The sequence below is a fragment of the Micropterus dolomieu genome, linkage group LG05, assembly GCF_021292245.1.
Source record: "Micropterus dolomieu isolate WLL.071019.BEF.003 ecotype Adirondacks linkage group LG05, ASM2129224v1, whole genome shotgun sequence".
NCBI classification, from domain to species: Eukaryota; Metazoa; Chordata; class Actinopteri; order Centrarchiformes; family Centrarchidae; genus Micropterus; species Micropterus dolomieu.
This window is the reverse complement of record NC_060154.1, coordinates 1,924,464-1,945,504: the sequence shown is the minus strand read 5'-3', so window position 1 is coordinate 1,945,504 and position 21,041 is coordinate 1,924,464. Positions and strand designations below refer to the sequence as shown.

Below are 21,041 nucleotides of genomic sequence, written 5' to 3'. Positions count from 1 at the left end.
CCAGCTGCAGTCCACTCTTTGTGAATCTCCCCCACATTTTTGAATGGGTTTTGTTTCACAATCCTCTCCAGGGTGCAGTTATCCCTATTGCTTGTACAGTTTTTTCTACCACATCTTTGCCTTCCCTTCGCCTCTCTATTAATGTGCTTGGACACAGAGCTCTGTGAACAGCCAGCCTCTTTAGCAATGACCTTTTGTGTCTTGCCCTCCTTGTGCAAGGTGTCAATGGTCGTCTTTTGGACAGCTGTCAAGTCAGCAGTCTTCCCCATGATTGTGTAGCCTACAGAACTAGACTGAGAGACCATTTTGGCCGCAGGTGTTTTGAGTTAATTAGCTGATTAGAGTGTTGCACCAGGTGTCTTCAATAATGAACCTTTTCACAATATTCTAATTTTCTGAGATACTGAGGTTTTCATTAGTTGTCAGCTATAATCATCAAAATTAAAAGGAATGAACACTTGAAATAAATCACTCTGTGTGGAATGAATGTATACATTATACAAGTTTCACTTTTTGAATGGAATTACTGAAATAAATCAACTTTTTGATGATATTCTAATTATATGACCAGCACCTGTATATACATGTACATTATTCTGGGTCTGTGCTGTTAACGTAACAGAAGAGAATATTGTGTACATATAAATATATAAACTGACAACATAAAAATACACAACAACAAAGATCAACAATCAACAACAAGTATGTGCGACTTGCCAGGTCTGAGCCCAACACAAGATGAAACGGTTTTTACATGTGCAGACATTTGTATTATTTGAGGGGGGAGTGTCAGTGGGGGACCCGGGCCTTGTTAATGAGGCTAGTTGCAGACGGGAAGAAACTGTTTTTGTGGTGAGAGGTTTTGGCCCTGATGGATCGCAGCCTCCTGCCAGAGGGGAGAGTCTGAAACAATTTGTGTCCGGGGTGGGAGGGGTCAGCTACAATCTTTCCTGCTCGCCTCAGAGTCCTGGAGGCGTACAGGTCCAGAAGAGATGGAAGATTGCAGCCAATCACCTTCTCTGCAGAGCGAATGATACGCTGTGGCAGTGGCAGCAGCGTACCGGATGGTGATGGAGGAGGTGAGGATGGACTCAATGATGGCGGTGTAGAAGTGCACCATCATTGTCTTTGGCAGAAAAGCTACGTAAGCTAAAAAAAAAACATATAAAATGACCCAAAAATGTGCATGCACCAATCAGTAACTTTATCAACTTCTTGACACAGTTTCTTTTTGGCCAAGTTTTCTTTTCTCTCCCTTTGAACATGACAAAAGAGGAGAAAAGACCAATGCCTGAATATGTGTTGCCTCAGCAGGGATGATCTTACATGAGAAAAATTGATTAACAAGAGACCCAGATCTAAAGGCAACACAGACAGCTGTACTGACTTCAATTATATTTATATATTTTGAAATGTCACACGCTGCCTGAATTTAGTTTTTCCTTTTACATAAATGAAAATATTTTATAAATTTATAAATTGGTGCAGAAATGTTCACCAGAATGCAGGAAATGAAGTGTTTAAAGATCAAAATTTCCTGGGGGAGACACTGAAGCATAAGGTTGTTCATTAGTTTGCTTGGCACCAGAACACCTTAGGCAAAAGATCAGTTATCGACTTTGTGGTCAAATCATCAGACCTGCGTATGTATGTATTGGACACTCTCGAGTAAAGACAAGAGCAGTTCTGTTAACTGGTGAGTTGGATCAGATGGCAGGGGAGAGAAAGAAGGGCTTGGCTCAGGCTGTGCTCAGCTTGGAGGTAGTGGTGGGGGAGTGGGGGCTGTGAATGCTGGGGAAGCCTTACTCATATCCCTGAAAGAGGTCCCTGAGGCAAGCAAGCTCTTCTGCAGCAAGGCAGCAGGTGTAGATGAGATTTGCCCTGAGATGCTAACAGCTTTGGACAATGTTTGGCTGTCTTGGCTGACACAAATCTTTAGCGTTTCATGGAGTTTGGGGAGCCAGTAGCTCCTTTAAACTTCTCTAGACTTTGGTTTTTGATCTGTTTCTCTTGGCTATTGCCAGCTGTCTGCGTAAGATGAGAGGCGGCGGACTCTTTTTTTTACATTGATGATGCTTGGTGCGCTAACAAAGTCAAGATGGACACTGTTTCCCAAATGTCTAATGTCATGGAAATTTGTGAAGATGAAACCATATTTTAATCTTGTTGCTGCTGTAAACATTCTCCCCAAACGCAAATTCAAAAACTGCACTGCCGAATACTCTGGGTGTATATGTGTAGGTAAATATGTATATACTGTATGTATTTTATTTATTTAATATTACCATATTTTAATACACATTTAATTATCTGTTAAGTTCCTTATAACCAAAGTGACAGGTGGATCCATATTCTCAGCATTAAGTCAAACTAATTTTCAGTGGGTGCTGGATAAGGTTGCCACTGGTCTCCTATTCTGTTTGTGACATTTACAGTATATAGAGGATCTGAAGGCACAGCTGAGTAAAATGTCATATAATTATTAATCTTTTTGCACCAAATCTTATACTTTCCTAGCTGCCCTGTATTAAATGTCCCTGTCACTTTTTTACATATATTTAGATGTTGCTATGAACAAAATATTCTTTCAGTGGCTGTATGTTATTATTATAGCCACAGTGCCTGCTGACAGTAACACTACTTGTCAGTGGGCAGGAACAAACCACTGTGCAGCAAATGAGGGGGAAGAACATAATCAACAACTTCAAACACATTGGACTCATCCACGAGAGCCGTTAACCGCTTGTGAACCAAATACATTGACTAGACACTGATGGATAACAGTGGCTATATTTAAATTTTTGGAACAAAATTACAAAAACTCCCATCTGCAATTTATATAGTAAAATATCGAAAATTGGCATCCGTGTGTCGATACAGTATTGCCATGGCAAATATCACGATCCTATGCTGTATCGATTTTTTTCCCCCCACCCCTATTACTGACAGCCTTGCAGTGTAAAATAGACTAAATAGCAATGTATTGCTCTCATTACAGTAATGGTTTATTCCACAAATCAAAAAGAATAAAAAACCAAACACATAATCAGCATGACTTTTCAAATGGCTTACACCTGATATAAAATCTGAAATTGAACTGTTTCATCAGTGCCTTCAGTTAGCATGTACAACACAGCTTTCATTATGTGACTTGAATTGAATGATTTTTTCTTACATGGTCAGTTGTACAAGCAAAACACACGTGTTCAGTTTATCTCTTTGGTTCAGGTACCGATAAATGTAAATATACTACAGAAAACTGCGTAGTAAAGAGTCTTAGGAGGGTTAAAGCTCTTCTTTCTTCTTTAGGATTATCTGCCGCACCATTTCAGCTATTTTGGGTCGGATTTCTTTGACCGAAACTTTTGGTCCCCATGCGTCCACCACTTTGCCATTTACATCAATTAGATACTTCCAGAAATTCCAGTCAGGCTCCTTTCCAGAAGACTCTGCAGAGAATGAGAAGAAAAAGAAGTTAAAGCCTACACAATTTAAAAGCACTATTTCAAACAACAGTGTACATTTGGCCTCTTACCTAGAAACACACTTTCTTCCTAATGCTTTTCTATTCCTTCTTTTTGTTTTAAGGGTTGTACAAAACTGATGGTTTTCTTCTACGCAATTGATTAATACAGCATTTCCCACTACTGAGGACCCTAGACCCCCCCCCCCACTTATACACAGGGGTGAACTTCTTCATGTGTCAGTGGGTGCTTACCCTTCCTTCCTACTTTTTCCACATAATTTATTGGCCTCTTCCTTTATTTCATTGTTGCCATTTTCTCATTTACTACTATACTTTTTTTCCTTCCACTCTCATCTCATCTCATCTCATCTTTGTATTTTTTGTACTTATAACACTCCTTCTGTTCTTACAATTCATCTTGCTGCTCCTAATTTTACAGGTTGTACAGCTGACTTTGCAATACATCAATGCAATTTATTATTTATTAATTTATACGCAAAGGTATTAATGCCTTTTGTTATATTGGAATATATGTGTATATATATATATATATATATATATATAGTGTACAGTTTTAGGAAGTCTCACTTGTGGCAAACCCAACTTCCCCTAACAGAGTGGACCAGTACAAATACACTCTTTCCCTGTCTTTAACACTATAATATGTCTGTATTAGATTTCAGTATCAAATATACCATATGTAAAGTTCATATTCTGCTATTAATATTCATATCTAACACTTACAACCCTCCTTATAATGTGATCCACCAGGTTGCATTGTGTTTATCTGAAACCCAGATGTCTCATTTGCTTACTAAATGTAACTTGTTTTGGATAAAAACATCTGCCAAATGAGTAAATGTATGTGATATAACAACAAACGCACACCAGTTCACCAACAACATTACATCTCACTCACCAACAAGGTACTTGTAGACATTGTTGGTTCCAGTTCCGACAACAGCGATTTTACTGAACAGAGGGAAGGAGACTTGGTATACTCTGCGCACAAAGCTGTCAATCTCCTTGTCGCTGCCGGGCTCCTGCTGCCCAAACTGGTTGCAGGGGAAGGCCAGCACATTGAAGTGATACGGGCCGAAGTCCCGCTGGAGCTGCTGCAGGTCTTTGTAGTGTTCATCAGTGAAGCCACATTCACTGGCTACATTCACCACCAGGGACACCTAAAGCCACAGGACAGCACTGAAAACACTGCAGTAACAGTCCTGGCAGTCACCAAACAACAACCAGCAGCAACTGGGGAACTGTAAACAGCTGTTCACATCCCTGAAAGAGAGCCGATATGCAGAACATGCTCTGTGCACATTATCTGTTAGTTGTGTTAGCCTTAATGTAAACGAAAAGGGCAGAATATATTGACTATTTTTTATTATTATTTAATTATTAATTGATAATAATATAAAATTGTTAAACAGTTTGTTGATACATTTTCTGCTTTTCGACTAATTTCAGCACTAGATCACATGTAACTATCTAAACTGTAATTCAGACAGAACCAGTTTTCATGTCTGATCAGATCGATGCTTTTGTTGTGTTTGTTGTGGAGTGGTCATGGCTGGACCTGTACGGATCCACGGTATAAAAACAGTTGAGCATGTCAGTGCAGGTAAATACATGTTACAGCTTCATGCTTCAGCTCAGTAAGCAAGAGTTTCTGCAAAGAACAGACAAGCTCATCACTGCAAAAGAAAGCACATGCATGCTTTGATCAAGAACTGGGACTACAGACTGACAAGGACCTAAGAAAGATCTTAACGGGGACATTAGGGAGGATCTAATTTTTTATTTTTTATTTTTGTGTTAAGTTGTGTAAGAGGGCATCCTTTGAAGCTCTGTTTAAGAGGAGTAATTAAGGGAAAATACACTGGAATAAAAAAACAAAACAAAAAAATATATATGTATATATACAGTCCCCTCCAAAAGTATTGGAACAGTAAGACAAATTCCTTTGTTTTTGTTGTTCACTGAAGACATTTGGGTTTAAAATCAAAATATGAGTCTGAGACAAGAGTTCAGAATTTCAGCTCTCATTTCCTGGTATTCACATCTAGATGTGTTAAACAACTCAGGATATCCCACGCTATGTTCGAACCCACCCATTTTTCAAGTGAGCAAAACTATTGGAACATGTGACTGCCAGATGTTTCTTGTTGCCCAGGTGTTGCCTTTTAGGCTGATTGTCCAAACATTAAATAGCTCTGCATGACTAGTCCAAGTTTTCATCCTTGGTTCAAACCTATAAAGACTGCATTTCCTGTTAAAGAGGATAAACCAACATGAAGACCAGAGAGCTGTCTATGGGAGAAAAGCAAGCCACTGTCAAGCTGAGCAAAGAAGGAAAATCGAACAGAGCCATTGGACAAACATTGGAAATTGCAAGCACAACAATTTGGAATGTCCTGAAAAAGACAGAAACTACTGGTGTACTGAGCAACAGACGTCCAACAGGTCGGCCAAGGAAAACAACAGTAGCTGATGACAGAAATATGGTGAGAGCTGTGAAGAAAACCCCCAAAACATCAGGAAGTGACATCAGCAACGACCTCCACAGTGCAGGGGGAAGGTATCACAATCCACTGTTGGAAGAAGACTCAGAGAGCAGAAATATAGAGGCCACACCACAAGATGCAAACCACTCATCGCAAGGCCAGATTGAAATTTTACAAAGAAGTACAGAGATGAGCCGTAAAAGTTCTGGAACACAATCTGATGGACTGATGAGACCAACCCTGTTCCTCATTACCGAGTTTGCCAAGTTGGGACTTCTGTACATTAAAGTTCGGATGTGGCAAGTTCGGCTCAGGAGTACAAACTCCCAGGAACGGGAGCACGCAGTCAGTCATTCAGCAATTGGAAGAGCAGCCCGTCTTGATGACGGTCTTGAGAAATCAACCACATATTTGGAGTTTAAACAACTATATTCCCGCATAAAAAAAACTCTTAAAACTACTATGTGACACAAGAACAGCAGTATTATAAGTTACAGTTCACGAACATTCTTATTATTGTTTTTAAGTATGCTTTGCACACTCACACACACCTACACTTCAGGTAAACGCCCCGTCTTGCCCCGCCTCGCTCTCCCCCCGTCTGCTCTATTTTCTCCATCAGCAGTACGTTTTATAAAGTCGCCTAAAAGACTGAGAACTTGTCTTTCTTCCGTACATTTCCACCCGCGATCCATTATCACGGCAGCAGGACCCTGTGTGTTCACTGTTGCTTGACCTGGTCCGTCCGTAAAATATCCACCGTGACTTGTAACGTAACTTAATAGTCTACCAATTTTTTAGACAGAAACATTTTGTCTGCCAATTTACGGAGAAATGCGTTGAAACTAATGGGGAGGAAGTTTATCATGCAGCAGGACAATGAGCCAAAGCACACTGCCAACAAAACAAAGGACTTCATCAGGGGAAAGAAGTGGAAGGTTTTAGACTGGCCAAGTAAATCACCTGAACTTAACCCAATAGAGCTGCGTTTCACCTCCTTAAGAGGAGACTGAAGGGAGAAACACCTCGAAACAAACAAGAACTGAAAGAAGCTGCACTAAAAACCTGGAATAGCATCACAAATGAAGAATGCAACAGTTTGGTGATGTCGATGGGTCGCAGGCTTGAGGCAGTTATTGCAAGCAATTATTATGCCACCAAATATTAAATGTTATTTATTTGAACAACAAAAACAAAGGAATTTGCCTCACCGTTCCAATACATTTGGAGGGGACTGTAGATGCCTCGATGTATTGTCTGATATGCTTTCAGGGGAATGCCAAGGATCCAAAGTGCTTGATTCTGTCGGAGTCAGATTGAAACAAAGTCAATTCTCTTTTTGGACATTTAATGTGTGGCCAATAATGTGGGAGTTTTGGGCAGTCCCAGAATATATGAAGAATGTCTGCTCAGCTTCAACTCCTTCAACACAACTCAGATGAATAATGCTAATTCAACACAACCAATGGAGATTCTATTGTGAAGTTCTATGAAAAATTTCTCAAGTTCAGATGGCCAATGAAAAATTTCTCAGGTTCAGATGGCTTACATGTCTCTCTCTCTCTCTCTCTCACTCTCACTCTCACTCTCACTCTCTCACTCTCACTCTCTCACTCTAGATGCCGGTGTGTTCCTACTTCCTGAAGGGAATCTGTAACAACAGCAACTGTCCCTACAGTCATGTCTACGTGTCACGCAAAGCTGAAGTGTGTGAGGACTTTGTCAAAGGCTACTGTCCTGAGGGAGAGAAGGTACCACACCAAAGAATTAAACGCTTCAATGTCTTTGTGTCAGAGACTCCATATGACTATTCTGTATGAGCACTTATTTATCCAGCCAAAACAAACAACATAAACAGAAAATGCTTTTGTTGGCTCAAGATAACTTTAGCTCTCCGGCTAATCCCGAGCAGTTGCTAACAGCATCTGGTGCAAATACTACAGTTTTGTCGCTTTCCACACTTCACCAGCTAACAAGATCCATATTTATATCCTGTGTACCACCGGTGTTATGTCAGTGTTGATTTTGGCCTGCAACAAACGATTTAAAGGTAAAAAGCATATGAGGAGTGATTTGTTTCTACTAGCCTATAGTGATGTAAGGCAGGAGCAGCCAGCTCTTGTTAGAACAGATCTGCCGCTGTTTGTTTCGTAACGTTCAATTTAGATTGATTTATATTTTACCGATCGCTGTAACTTACGTGACCCACTTAATATACAATGATAAATGTGCAGGACAACACCACAGTACATTTAGCTGTGCTGATGTTGCTGAGCCTCTGCTGAAAGAGACTCAAATAGTAATGTTTACTGTAAAGCAGCAGGCGAGCCAACGCCGACATGTCGGCTGAATGCAGTCAATGTAACGTCATGCAACGATTATGGATTAGTTCAACGTCAAGCTGATAAAAAATATTACTCTAATGTTGCTGTGGGAGTTTCCAGCATGTTGTGTGAAGCTGTCTTCCAGTGTTTAGGTCTCTGCTTGTCCGATCCTGCTCGCTCATGTGTTAAAGCATGCATATGAGCACACACATGGTTGCAATCTGATTATAGATCTAGAAGCTGCACTGCTAAAATACAGAATTACAAAGAATGACAAAGCACCAAGTAACGCCAGGTTTCACTTTCACTTCCCTCTGCTTCCCAGCTGTTTTGTGCTCGCCCATGGTCATATTGTCTCTCTCTTTGGGGAGTCTGTTAAGTTCTATCTATGCCAACTTACCAACACCTATTAACCAAAGCCAGACAGAATCTGACCGGTGTTCAGCCCAGGTCAGACAAGGGTCATGGACGCTGGTCAGCTAATGTGTTGACCCTTTCAGAAGGCCGTCAAAACAGATTTCACCTGTGTCGCGGTGTCAGCTTGAATGCAATAATTAACAATAGATGTCACTGTCACTCTCTTAATACACTGTCAGCGTTTTTAGGACTTAATATTGGTTTAATCTCACTATATGTTTATTGAGCGCTGCAATGATGCATTGCTTGATTGTACAGTTCTTTGTTAAAGCTGCGTTCATTTCAATGTATAATTATACTGTACAGCATGTATACAGTTCCACTGAAGTTAAACGGAGTCTTAGGTAAACAAGTAGTTTGGTAACCATTCCCCCCCTGCACGCACGCACGCACACACACGCACACACACACACACACACACACACACACACACACACACACACACACACACACACACACACACACACACACGTACACAGTGACACACAGGCAGGAACAGCTGCAGGGTCCATAATGGCATAACTGTAGTGTCTGAGTGACACATTGCGGGTCGGACGGGTAACAGAGAGCCGCCTACACATGACACCCGAGTCCCCACACACACACACACTGTCCCTACGTCCACCTCAAACACATCCTCCACTCCTCCTCCTCACCTCCTCTTGTGTTTTTGCCTCCCTTTGTCTCCCCCTCTCCTCCTCCTCTCTCTGCTTGTTTTTGAGCGTTGAGTGTGAAACAGATGCTTTTTCACACTGTCAGACCTCATTTAAATGGCGCATGGGGAAATGAGGATATAGAAAACAAAAGGGATATTAATATTTATTCTATTAGCTGAAGTGCTTAGGTCTGTGATTTTCCTTGTGTGCGTGCGTGTTTGTGTGTGTGTTTATTGTGCACTGCGCTGTGAGGCTCTGGTGGCTCTATGATGGATAGCAGGCAGTAATTATAGATGGGAAAACTGCTGAGGATGGCACTATGGGCCAGGCAGGCAGACACTCCAGCAGCTCAGGGGTTAAGTCCGCTCCTCGCCTCCATCCTCCTCCTTCTCGCAGACTTGCCACCATCCTGGCTTTGTCTCACACACACCCTCCACCTCACAGGATCTGTCTGTGCCTTCCTAATCGCCCCTCTCCTTTCTTTCCACCACAGCATCAAATTTGAGCTGTTTTTGATTGTTTCCCTTTTTTTCCCGTTACCTCAAATGTGGCTTCTGCATCAGGTCCATTTTCTCCCAGGTGTGAGGTTTCCTATTGTCATCTGTTATCGGCTGTTGTCAGTGGCCAATCTGCTGATTCAGCATGTTGTAACAATGTAAACAGTATGTAACTGTTTGGCTATTTAACTCAATTAATCTGTGATTTCACTGTTTTTATGCAGTCTCTCTTTATTTTTTGACCTCTGCCTTTACTTTTGTTCTTCTGCTGCAAAGCAAAACTTTACAGTGCCATCTCCTTTGTAAGATAATTTCTCAATTTCTTTTCCAATCTCATGACGAGTTTAAAGAAATTCACCGTTGTGGTAGTGGTTAGCTAGTTTGCACTCATGTACACATACACATGAGAGCTACTCCTGCCTTGCGGATAAAAAAATATGTGCATTTGGGAATTTGTTCTTGAACTTCAAAAAACTTTGAAACTACATCTGAAAAGATTAACTTTTTAACTTATTCTGCTTGTATTTTAAAATCCCGCACTTTTCTGTCTTCTAATTCTTTTGATATTAACTGTCGTAGCAAGCCTCTTGCTATCTTAGGGGCATTGACATGCTCACAGCGACGAGCTGGGCTCTTTGCTGTCCCTTGTCCTCCGTCAGGACCATTGGTAAACAGTTTGCCGTTCATGTTGCTTCATCGAGTTTTTTGATTAGGCCACTATAGTGCCTTCCCCATTGATCTAGACTTGCATTGCAGCACATGTTGAGCAACAGTTGCTGGACAATGTTGCATCTATTCAAAGTAGCCATCTGTGACCCGTCTGCAATGCATCAGCACAGTGGGTCTCATTGAAACAAATGAGGATGCTACATTTTTTTGATACAGTGCTAATTTAATTTTGAACATACTTTACACTTTCATCTTCTTAATAATACCCTCTCTGTTAATACTCAGTAACCTGAGTTCATTTATTGTTTCGTTCTACTCACTGTAAGTTGCTCTGACAAGTGTCTGCTTAATGCCCAAGATGTAAATGCATGCGATGTCCCTTTTTTATTTTACTGTCTCTTCTATCTCCTGCCCTCCCTCTCTCTCGCTTTCTTGCTTCTTTTGCTCATTCTCTCAGTCTCTGGGTAAATGTGCTGACTCCTCCTGGTTTTGGCCCAGCAGAGAGCTCTCTAATAGGCCCCAGAGACATCCCAGCATTCCTTAAATCAAGTGGAAAATTGTTAACTTGGTGTGGGATAAAGATGTTCTGTCCACTTTAGCTTTTTCCTCCTATTTCCCATCTCTCTCTCTGTCTGTCTCTCTATCTCTCTCTCTCTGTCTTTTTATGAAAATGAGGATGTATGAGCTATGAGGAGTGGACTCAGCTTTTACAGTCAATTTCTCCGACACGTTCAGTTTCTTACACTGAAAGTGCTTCAGCTTTGTTAACTCCTGTTGTCCCGTCACACTTGTCTCTGGATCAGAACTCTGTGCACATTTTAATTTTACATTAAAGTAAACATTTTAGGTTCGCACATAGCAGTAGGTTCAGAGGTAGTCTTGAGCAATATAAGAAACCATAAATATGATAAGCAATCCTGATGTTTTTAAACTGTATATTACAATGTTTAGGTTTGCAAAGTTACATGTAACATTTTGTAGTTACATATCACATTGGACTGCTGGTCATTTTGGCCGCACAGTTGTGGCTAAAATGGTAATCGTGATAATTTCGCCCTACACTGAGATCACGGTTGTCTTTGAAAGGATGCAATCAAACATTTTAAATGAACAGAAAAAACATGTTTAACATCAAATCAATGTATCTTCTTAAAGTCACGCAAAAGTAAAAGTGTGATTTGAAGAAGAAAAAGAACACCACGTTAGCTTGCAATCTAAATAAGGACAGGATTTATCTCTTAATGCAGTAACATTTGCAGGTTGTCTTTGAAATAAAATAATGAGGTCTGCAGTCACAACTATGTAATCAGAAAGTGCATGAAATGTTAGTAATTGGTCAGGCCTGCAATAGGAAATGCTCTGTTTGATGCACCACTGTAGCTCCAAAACTTTCCACAACACAATTACAACAATAAATTATAAATATTAATGTATTTCTCAGCCGTATCTGGACCTGACGGGTTAGCAGTGATGTCAGACACCAAATATAAAACGATGAACATCACTGACACCAGCAGCAGACCTGATTTGTTGACCGAAACGTGGTGTCAAAACCGCAGCCCTATAAGATGATCCAGAGAAACATTTGACAGCAAGCTGACCCCCGGACTACCCTGGCACCAAGGGGCACAGGAACATGGGTGTGAGGGCGGTGAGAGGGCCTCTGACGACAGTGAGTCAGGGCTGCTGGGCTCCAGAGAGAGTTGAGCAAGAGACCATACGGTTCCTGGAAAATCGATCTCAAGACCCCCTTTCCATGCGCACGCACACACACACACACACACACACACACACACACACACACACAGATACACACTCTATTTCTGGACCAATGTGCTTCCCAGTCCCTGCACTCCTCACCCCTTCACACACACAGACACACACTCACACACTCCTCACCGCCTGCACCCCAGAGTGAATATAATTAGCTTTTCTGACAGGTGGGAGGGATCGGATCTCGTGGAGAATGAAGCTACCAATTTACACCCGTATTACACTGTCATACGCACTCACTTGCAAACACGCATGTGAAAGCGCTCTCTCTCTCGTGCACGATAACAAATGACGATAACTGTGACCCACTTGCTCAACTTGCATGTTAAAAGAGAGGGTGACAGAAAGATTGTCTCTCAAAAGTAGTATTTTACGAAAGAATGGATGGAGTAACAGAGATTCCTAATCAGCATATAACCTTACTTGAAATGTCTTTAACTTTGTGTGGTGAGATCATTGGAGCACTACTCAAGACAGAAAACTTTATTCTCTGTAAGAGAGTGGCCTTTCTGTGTGGGTTTTCCTCCCACAGTTTAAAGATATGCAGGTTAGGTCAATTGGTGTGAATGGTTGTGTCTCTGTGTCCCTTTACACCTTGGCATTACAGTCCATTGCGTATCCAGATTGTATCTGGATGTGATTTTGACATGATTACATTTACACATCAAAATACATACCTGGTGGGCTAGAGGTTAAGACATGTACCACGTCTGTATCTCAGTCACAATCTAATGAAGGCAAAAGGTCATAAGAAGAAATCTTCCAAAAACGCAGATTTTTAAAGGCCAGATCTAAATCCACACATAGATTTTTGTGGCAGTGTTGAATGTCTTCGTATTATCTGTCACTGGTAAAACTGGGTTTGTGTTTTTATTTCCCCGTAGTGTAAGAAGAAACACACCCTGGTGTGTCCAGACTTCTCTAAGACAGGATCATGCCCTCGAGGAGCCCGCTGTAAGCTGCAGCATCGCCAACGAGCCAAACGAAACACCAGCACCACATCCACCACTCCAGCGAAGAGAGCCCGATCCAAGGAGCCCTCCAAGAGGTCAGGGAAGCAGATTGTACAGAGCTCATTCGTAATTATACACAATTATTAACCTTTTATGTTCTGTTTAATGTTTTTTCTCTTTTAGACCCCGCCTGTCTGTTGTCATGCCACAGGGCTCTCAGGCAGCTCCAGAGACACCCACCAAAGGTCCTCTGGCACTGCCGTCCTTTATCTCCCTCTCCAGCTCCCCAGAGGAGGCAGACACCCCAGACACACTGCTGGCTGAGACCTCACAGGTTAAAGGTATGAAAATATACTACCGAACAAACCTAGCAAACAAAACAATATGACTTTGAAATAAGTCATATGTATGCATATATGCCCTTGTTGTCTCCAGATTTGGCAATTAAAATGTCTAAATTCATAGGAGTTATGGTAAAAACCTGTATCCAAGTTGAAGAAAATAGAATGTTCCCTTAGGGGATTAGGTGTGTACTTACTTAGTAAAAGCTAGAGTAAAAGTGCTGACTGTTGGGCATATTGTCCAGAGATGTTTTGTGAAAGGATCATGTTTGTCATGAAAGCCACAAGATCATTCCTGAGTTCATGAGAATGGGGAGTGGTGGTTCGCCTGAGCTGCAGACCGATAATGATGATCAGAGCTGGTCTGTAGAGTGAGTGTGATGATGCTCAGGGGAGGAGTAATAATGCTCAGAGGACAGAGGTAATAATATTTAGCTTTTGGGCTGGACGGAGGCACAGCTGAGCTCTCTGTTGACAGAGTTGACAGATAGAGGATTAGGAGAGGCTGCCTTCCCCCTCCAACCTCCTCCCCCATCAAGGCCTGATCATCCACCTGCCCCTGCCTTCTGGAGACACACACACATGCACATGCTGACTGGCACTGCAAAGCAACATTTAACCCATTTGACCCGGGTTCAACCTGATTTACCTCGCACCACATTAACTAACATTAATCCCCCCCCCCCCCTCCCCCGACTGAATTAAAAAAAAATGTTATTAGTCACTAAACTAAAAAAGTGCGAGGACCCTAATTAGTTAAGTTCTGTCTAAAGTTAATAGGTTTTGTCCTCAAGTGCAGTCTGAAGCTCATGTTACTCTTTAAAGTTTGTTTTCAATGAAAATAAGATTGCAATTTATCTTGGCTAAAGAAATGACAGAGGTGTTTTTCATTGACGAACAAAATGAAAATCTCCCAAGAGATGGCTGCTACTGAGAGACAACATATTTGTATCTGCTATATCTGCTTTGGTGGAAAAGCTGGACACGGATCATCCAACTCATTTTGACTACTTATTCTTAGAAGAACTGCAGTTATTGATAGTTAGATATTTGATTATTTACTTAACATATCTAAGATTTCCTAAACCTTATCATCTTCTGAATAAATACAGGCAAAAGACAAAATATTTTCACTACTGTATTTTTGTACTTTTCCCCCTTTCTTTTTAGTAAGGTTTTCCATCCATTTTCTACCTCCTTCATGAACAAGAACCCGAGATAGAACTCCTTTACTTGGGGCAACAACTTACTCCCAACTCAGAGGGAGCAATCCACCGTTTTGTGGCTGAGAACGATTGCCTCAGACCTGGAGGTGCTGACTATCATCCCGGCCGCATGGTCTGATAAAATCAACAGAACCACAATATCTGCAAAGAGCAGAGTAGGAATTGAGATCCCCAAACCGGACACTCTCCTTCCCCTGGCTGTGCCTGGAGGATCCTGTCCATGAATGTCACAAAAATATTGGTAAAAAGGGACAAACCCTAGTGGAGTCCAACACCCACTGAAGTTTCTCCAAGTCCTTAAAGCGCACATAGACCGGATGGGCAAACTCCCAGGACCCCTCTAGTAACCTTTTTAGAGTAAAGAACTGGACCACTGTTCTATGACCAGATGGAATCCGCTTTGCTCTTTCTGGATCTGAGGTTCAACATTTGGTTGGAGTCTCCTTTTCAGCTCCCTGCCATAAGCTTTACCAGGGAGGCTGAGCAGTGTGATACCTCCAATAACTGGAGCTCACTCTGCAGTCCTCCTTTTTTAAAAATGGGAACCACCACCCCTGTCTGCCACTCCAAAGGCACTGTCCCTGACCTCCATGCAACATCGGAGAGGTGTGTCTGCCAAGACAGCCCGCACTGGAGGGTCTGAACATGGCCCATTTGGATTCCTTGTCCCCATCCTCCCCCGGGATGCATGAAAAATGAAAAAGTTAAAGATATCACTGACAAGCGCCTCAACCAGGTCTGCTTCATTACACATTTGGGTTTACCTGGTCGGACAGTCTCCCATGCAATTTGATCCAACTCGCCACTAGTTGATGAGTTGACAGCTCGTCTCCTCTCTTTACCCGAGTGTCCAGGACATGCAACCGCACGGGGCTGAAACGACTTATCAATTAATTCAATTACTAAAAAGCACACAAATTCTTTGCATCGATGCTTTGTTTAATCCATATAATTAGATAGCGCTTCGGACGGACAATTATTACTGTTACAATTATTGATGTTGTGCACATCGCACTTACACTGTGAACACGATGTGATTATGATGCCGCTGTTTGCAAAGTGGAGGAAGAGAGAAAATAGAGAGGGACGAACAAGAAAGTGTTCAAAGTATGGGATTATTTCAAGCTAAAAGAAAACAAAAAGTCTGTAATGTTACAGTCTGTCCAACGTAAAACAAAACTACCGTAGTTCACCGCAACAGCGTGACGGAAATGCTTCAGCATCCGGTCAGAAAGCTCCCGGTCTGGCATAAAGTCCACAGAGTGGACTACAAACAAGGTGCCAGTATCAACTTTAGCATTTAACTGAAATCATGAGTTGAAGGCTAAACAAAGTAAGCTGCAATTCTCAGCTGTATATGTATAAACGTGCGTTTGTTGTTAATGTTCTCCGCCTGGTTGGGTCGTGAGTTTGTGTTGTAACGTCACAGTCATGACTTACACAACTGGTACCGTAATAATCTGTAAAATACTCGATTACTAAAGTCATCGTTAGCTGCAGCCCTACAACCGCAGATCTGATGATAACCACCACAAAGTCGATCATCAAACGTTGGCGCAAGGTGTTCTGGTATAAAGTTTACTTTTAAATCACCAGATGCTCGAACGTGGTGTTTGTAGTTTGTTTATGGCCAGTCCATGGCTAGGACAGAAGTCTAGAAGCAGAGCAGTAGAGATTTGTAGCCCGATTTGCCGCTCGGCGACCATCAGGCTGTGATCGGGAGTAAATCAGCGGTTGATCGGCAGTCGTTATGTGTGAACTACACAACGACTCATCAAAACGGCTCCCAGACGCATTTCTGACTCATCGCCGATGTCTGCCAGATATCTATCATGCCAAATATCTGGAGGAGTCGGCCGACTCGACACTCGACTTTTTACTCACCTCCAGCTCTCTCTGTAGCTCAGACAATCCCTGCTACCTGCCTGTGCCAATTCATTCTTTCACCCAGATTCTTTGTCTTTATAATTGCTATCTTGACAATAACAAACAGCTGTTTTGTCTGTAGGTTCGCTTCATTCCCGTTTCACATTTCAGGTGTGTTTTCTTGACGATGTGATTTGGAGACCTGCGTCGGGTGACAGAGCCGCTGTCAGCTCGTGTAGTGTGTGACCCCCTGTCACCGAGTCACGTAGTATGAACAGTTTCAAGACTCCCATCACAAGACAGCAAGTTATATAGTGTGAACGGCACGTCCATCGGCAGATGCTGAAAGTCGTGTAGTCTGCACGAGCCTTAAGAAGCCTGGATACACATGCATAGACATAAACAACAGTCAGTGCCTTTCTCTCAGCGAATCGTTGTCCCATGGAGGTGACTCTCTCGTTCTCTGGGGATAACTCCAACGCAGCAGCACTCAACTGGGGGTCCATGAATATCCCCATACAAACCCAGCTCCTTTCACCCTGGGCTACATCTAGTTGGTCTGAAGAAGAGCGGTACCTTTAAACACAACTGCTGGATCTGCTGATAAATTACACAGCGTGCGGACCCTTTTTCATCTACATTAAGTTGCCCTACAAATTCACTTAACCTGAGATAGAACTATGTTATCATGGCAGCTTCATCGTATTCCTGCTAGTGAGAAATCTCTCAGTTGAAAAGATCAGGGATGAGAAACTGACAAACTGTTAGGTAATCCTCCTTCTCTTTCATTGTTTATATTTAGTCTCCCCATCTTGGAAAAAAGCGGGACCTTTGACCTGACCTCAGTCTTCTTGACCTCTGACCTTCTCCTCTCACATACAGTACACACAGTCCCAAGTTTAATAATAATAATAATATTGTTGCAGTGGATGTTTTCATGTGTCCACATATGTTTCTGGGTTGTTTTTGCGTGTAAGTGCATTTATGTATGCTTAAGCTTGCTTTGTATACAGTAAGTATGGATGGATTACTCGCATCAAGGAACTCTGAACTAATTTTTGTTTTTTGTTTTTTAAACTAGCAATTTATAGATGTGACATTGGGTTCTGTGAACTTGTAATGGAAAGGTTTCACTATTTTCTGACAACGTAAGATGCAACCCTAGAACTGAGCTCGTCTAATGTTTTACAGAGACATACTCGCAAACACATGTGAACCAGTGATCATGTCGTCGCCCCTCCACCCACTCTGTCCGGTTGGTTTGTGCTCTTAAGTAATACTAATGACTCTCTGGTCCCTCACTAACACACTGCACCACCAAAAGCCTCATTAAAGGTGGAACTCAGCCAAACAAGCTCCTCTTCACTTTGCATAAATTAGCTCAGACGCAATGTATCACTGCCAGACTGCGACCTCACACACACACACACACACACACACTCTCTGTAGACGCACCTTCATCCATCCCTGTTGTCCCGTTCTCTTCCTCATTTACTCATCAGCTGAGATGTCATCACTCAGCGTTTCAGCAGGATTCAACACACACTAGATCAGTCAGTTGCACATGAGTGAGCACACGCTCACACATTGTCTTTGCATCATTTCGTTTCTGCCAATACTCTTCTTTCATTATAATTCCCTGTTTTGTTTTGTTTTTTTCCCCACAGAGAAAAAAATGCAGATCAAGCCTCGGCTGTGAGACTACAGAAACCAGCAGCACTGGAGGTGAAAACACTTATCAATGATTTTCTGTCCCGACAGGTGTGTCTGTGTCTCTTCCCTCTGAATTTCTTGACTCAGGGCCAGAAAGTTTTATCTTCTATATCTAGAAATCTGTTTTACATATCAATTTGGGTGTTTACAATACAGATTTTCTCATCAGGTTTTGTACATTTTAAAAAGACAAATAAAACATCAACTCTTACTGTGTTTTGTTTCACAGACTCTTTTTGACATGTGATGTCAGTGCTGTGAGAGTGTTTATTGGCTGTGAGTGTGTTTTCTGTTTGAGAGCAGCGGTGTTGTCACATGACCCGAGCGTGTTTGCGAGAGTTTTCATTGGGAAGGTGGTGACAGAAGCAGCAGTGCCCCTCACTTTAAGGCCTGGAGACGAGACACATGAGTGGACAGTGACTTCATCATCACCATGCTGTGAGCGTGTGGTGTGTGGAGATTTCCCAAATAGGCCTGCATGTTTGCATTAACATGTCTCCGTCTATTAGATTAGTAAAAACATTTGTGACTCCCTCAATTGTCACACACAAATCAAATTTCACACTGAGCTGTTTTTAAAAAAAGACAAGGACAAGCAGCTCTTCATTCGGGGGGGGGACTGAGATCACACATCCCTCTGGACGGGATTTAAATTACAGGAGGACCAGTGAGTTTCCCAAAAAACAGTAGGTAATTGCGGATTATGGGTGACAAATGATCAACATTAAAATCACTGAACAGTGCAAGTAATGTGTTAAAATCACCTCACCTCCCCTAGAGAAATAAACCCAGTGCGAGCTGGGCTTGAGATGTCATTTGACTTCCTAAAACTGATGCTTTTTTTTTTTAACACTCTTCAGTGTGTGAGTGTATTGAGATAAAAAAAAAAACAAAAAAAAAACAGGGACAACCATCCCTTGTTAGGCCACATCCCTGTTAAAGACATGAGGATCAGATGTTAATGTGGTGTAAACCAAGACGAAAGCGGGAATCCACAATTTTCTTTTTGCCAACCTAAAAAGGAGGGAATATTATAGATTTTACTGTTTTCATAATTTTATGACCTTGGAAATTGTTGTTTGACAAAAAAATCAGAACTCAAGGTCAGTGTACTGGATTTTCTATTGTTTTGGGGTTTTACTGTAGAGAGTAAACTTATCAGTTGAACCGTATGAGATGTAAAAGTGTCTTTTTAAAAGATTAATCACATCATGGCTTTAGAACTTTATCTTCAATCCTCTCCACGATTTACCTCGATCCTCCTTTTGTCTTTATTACTTTCCTGCCATTAATTGCTCATTTTTGTTTGTAAGTGATGTAAATGGTTGTCTGGCAACACATTGGGACAGAGAGGATGCTGGGACAAGTAACTCCTCTACAGACTTCTGCTAATTAAACGTGTGTGTGAGAGGGAGAGTACGGAACCACATATTTACAATATTACCACTATCTAATTGAGGCGTTGTCATGGCGATAAGCAGCGTGACAGTCGCTGGAGCAAAATGACATCAATACACGGCTAGGAGGACACAATTCACACAAAAACAAATCAGTGTGCTGGAGCTATTTCTTCTACCAGTTCGTCTGCTTTTCAGCGGTATTGCCAAATGCGTTCGGTGAAGTTTTGGTCTTTGTATCGCCGACAGTACCTGGCAACTTCACAATGACCACATGACTATACACAGCTGATTTTTGTCCTGTTTCCCCACTCCCCCTGAAACTGCAAATTATTGGTGGTCAGGGTAAATTTTCTGACTTTTTACAGAGCCAGGCTACATGCTTGCCCAGTCTTTATACTGAGCTAGATTACTCATGCCCTGACCACAGCTCTGTACTAAATGCACAGACATCAGATTGATATACAGTATTCTACAAAAGTGGGTACACCCCTCACATTTGTGTTTAATATCTTTTCATTTGACAGCACTGAAGAAATGACACTTTGCTAGTGAGTGTATATCTGTGTAACAGTGTAAATTTGCTGTCCCCTCAAAATAACACATCACACAGCCATTAATGTGTAAACCACTGGTTTGGGCATTTTCACTTAGGGGTGTCCTCACTTTTGTTGCCAGCGGTTTAGACATTAATGGTTGTGTGATGTGTTATTTTGAGGGGACAGCAGATTTACACTGTTCTACAAGTTGTACGCTCACTATACTGCACATCTTATGTCTGTGACTATGCCTGTGCTGCATGATCACCTACACTGACACAAGATGAGCGATCACATAGGCAGAGGTGATAAAGCTGACTAATAGACTGAACTGACAGCCCCCCCCCCCCCCCCCCCCCCCCCCCCCCCCCCCCCCCCCCCCCCCCCCCCCCCCCAAAAACCCAGTTTCCTAATTCACACCACAGTATGTAAGTGATGATTTTGGAAGTAGTACCTTGTACAGCAACTTGGAAAACTTGAGTTCATGTACAGATTGTCACATACTGCCATTTAAACTGTGGTGAATACATTTTGTCAAGATAGATATTTGAATTGTGTGTGTGTGTGTGTGTGTTCAACTCGATTTTCTCTCCGATGTATTGACAGCAGCGAGCGGAGATGGAGAGCTCGACATGTTTCTCAGAAAAGGCAGGAGACAGGGAGCCATCACTCTTCTCCTCTCACCGCACGTTTTTTT

At 42.0% G+C, this 21,041-nt stretch overlaps 2 protein-coding genes across 2 annotated transcripts in view; one reads left to right on the top strand and one right to left on the bottom strand.

The window, feature by feature from the left end:
- Positions 1-18,624, top strand: part of zc3h3 (zinc finger CCCH-type containing 3) — a 77,067-nt gene extending 58,443 nt beyond the window's left edge. The window contains exons 9-12 of the mRNA XM_046050134.1: positions 7,593-7,724; positions 13,194-13,357; positions 13,446-13,603; positions 18,363-18,624. Of these exons, the coding sequence (XP_045906090.1) occupies positions 7,593-7,724; positions 13,194-13,357; positions 13,446-13,603; positions 18,363-18,394 (486 nt within the window). The 3' untranslated portion in view covers positions 18,395-18,624. The remainder of the gene's footprint in view (positions 1-7,592; positions 7,725-13,193; positions 13,358-13,445; positions 13,604-18,362) is intronic.
- Positions 2,988-6,224, bottom strand: gpx7 (glutathione peroxidase 7). The gene is made up of 3 exons (XM_046049250.1): positions 6,213-6,224; positions 4,386-4,647; positions 2,988-3,449 (listed from the first exon to the last, which is right to left on the bottom strand). Exons 1-3 carry the CDS (start codon positions 6,222-6,224, stop codon positions 3,286-3,288), a joined length of 438 nt encoding a protein of 145 aa, XP_045905206.1. The 3' UTR covers positions 2,988-3,285.
- Positions 18,625-21,041: the final 2,417 nt, after the last annotated feature.

Excerpts from the sequence above, each read along its gene's own strand:
- gpx7 (XM_046049250.1), bottom strand. Across the intron at positions 3,450-4,385 it reads TGTCTACAAGTACCTTGTTG|AGTCTTCTGGAAAGGAGCCT; the intron begins GTGAGTGAGATG and ends CATTCTCTGCAG.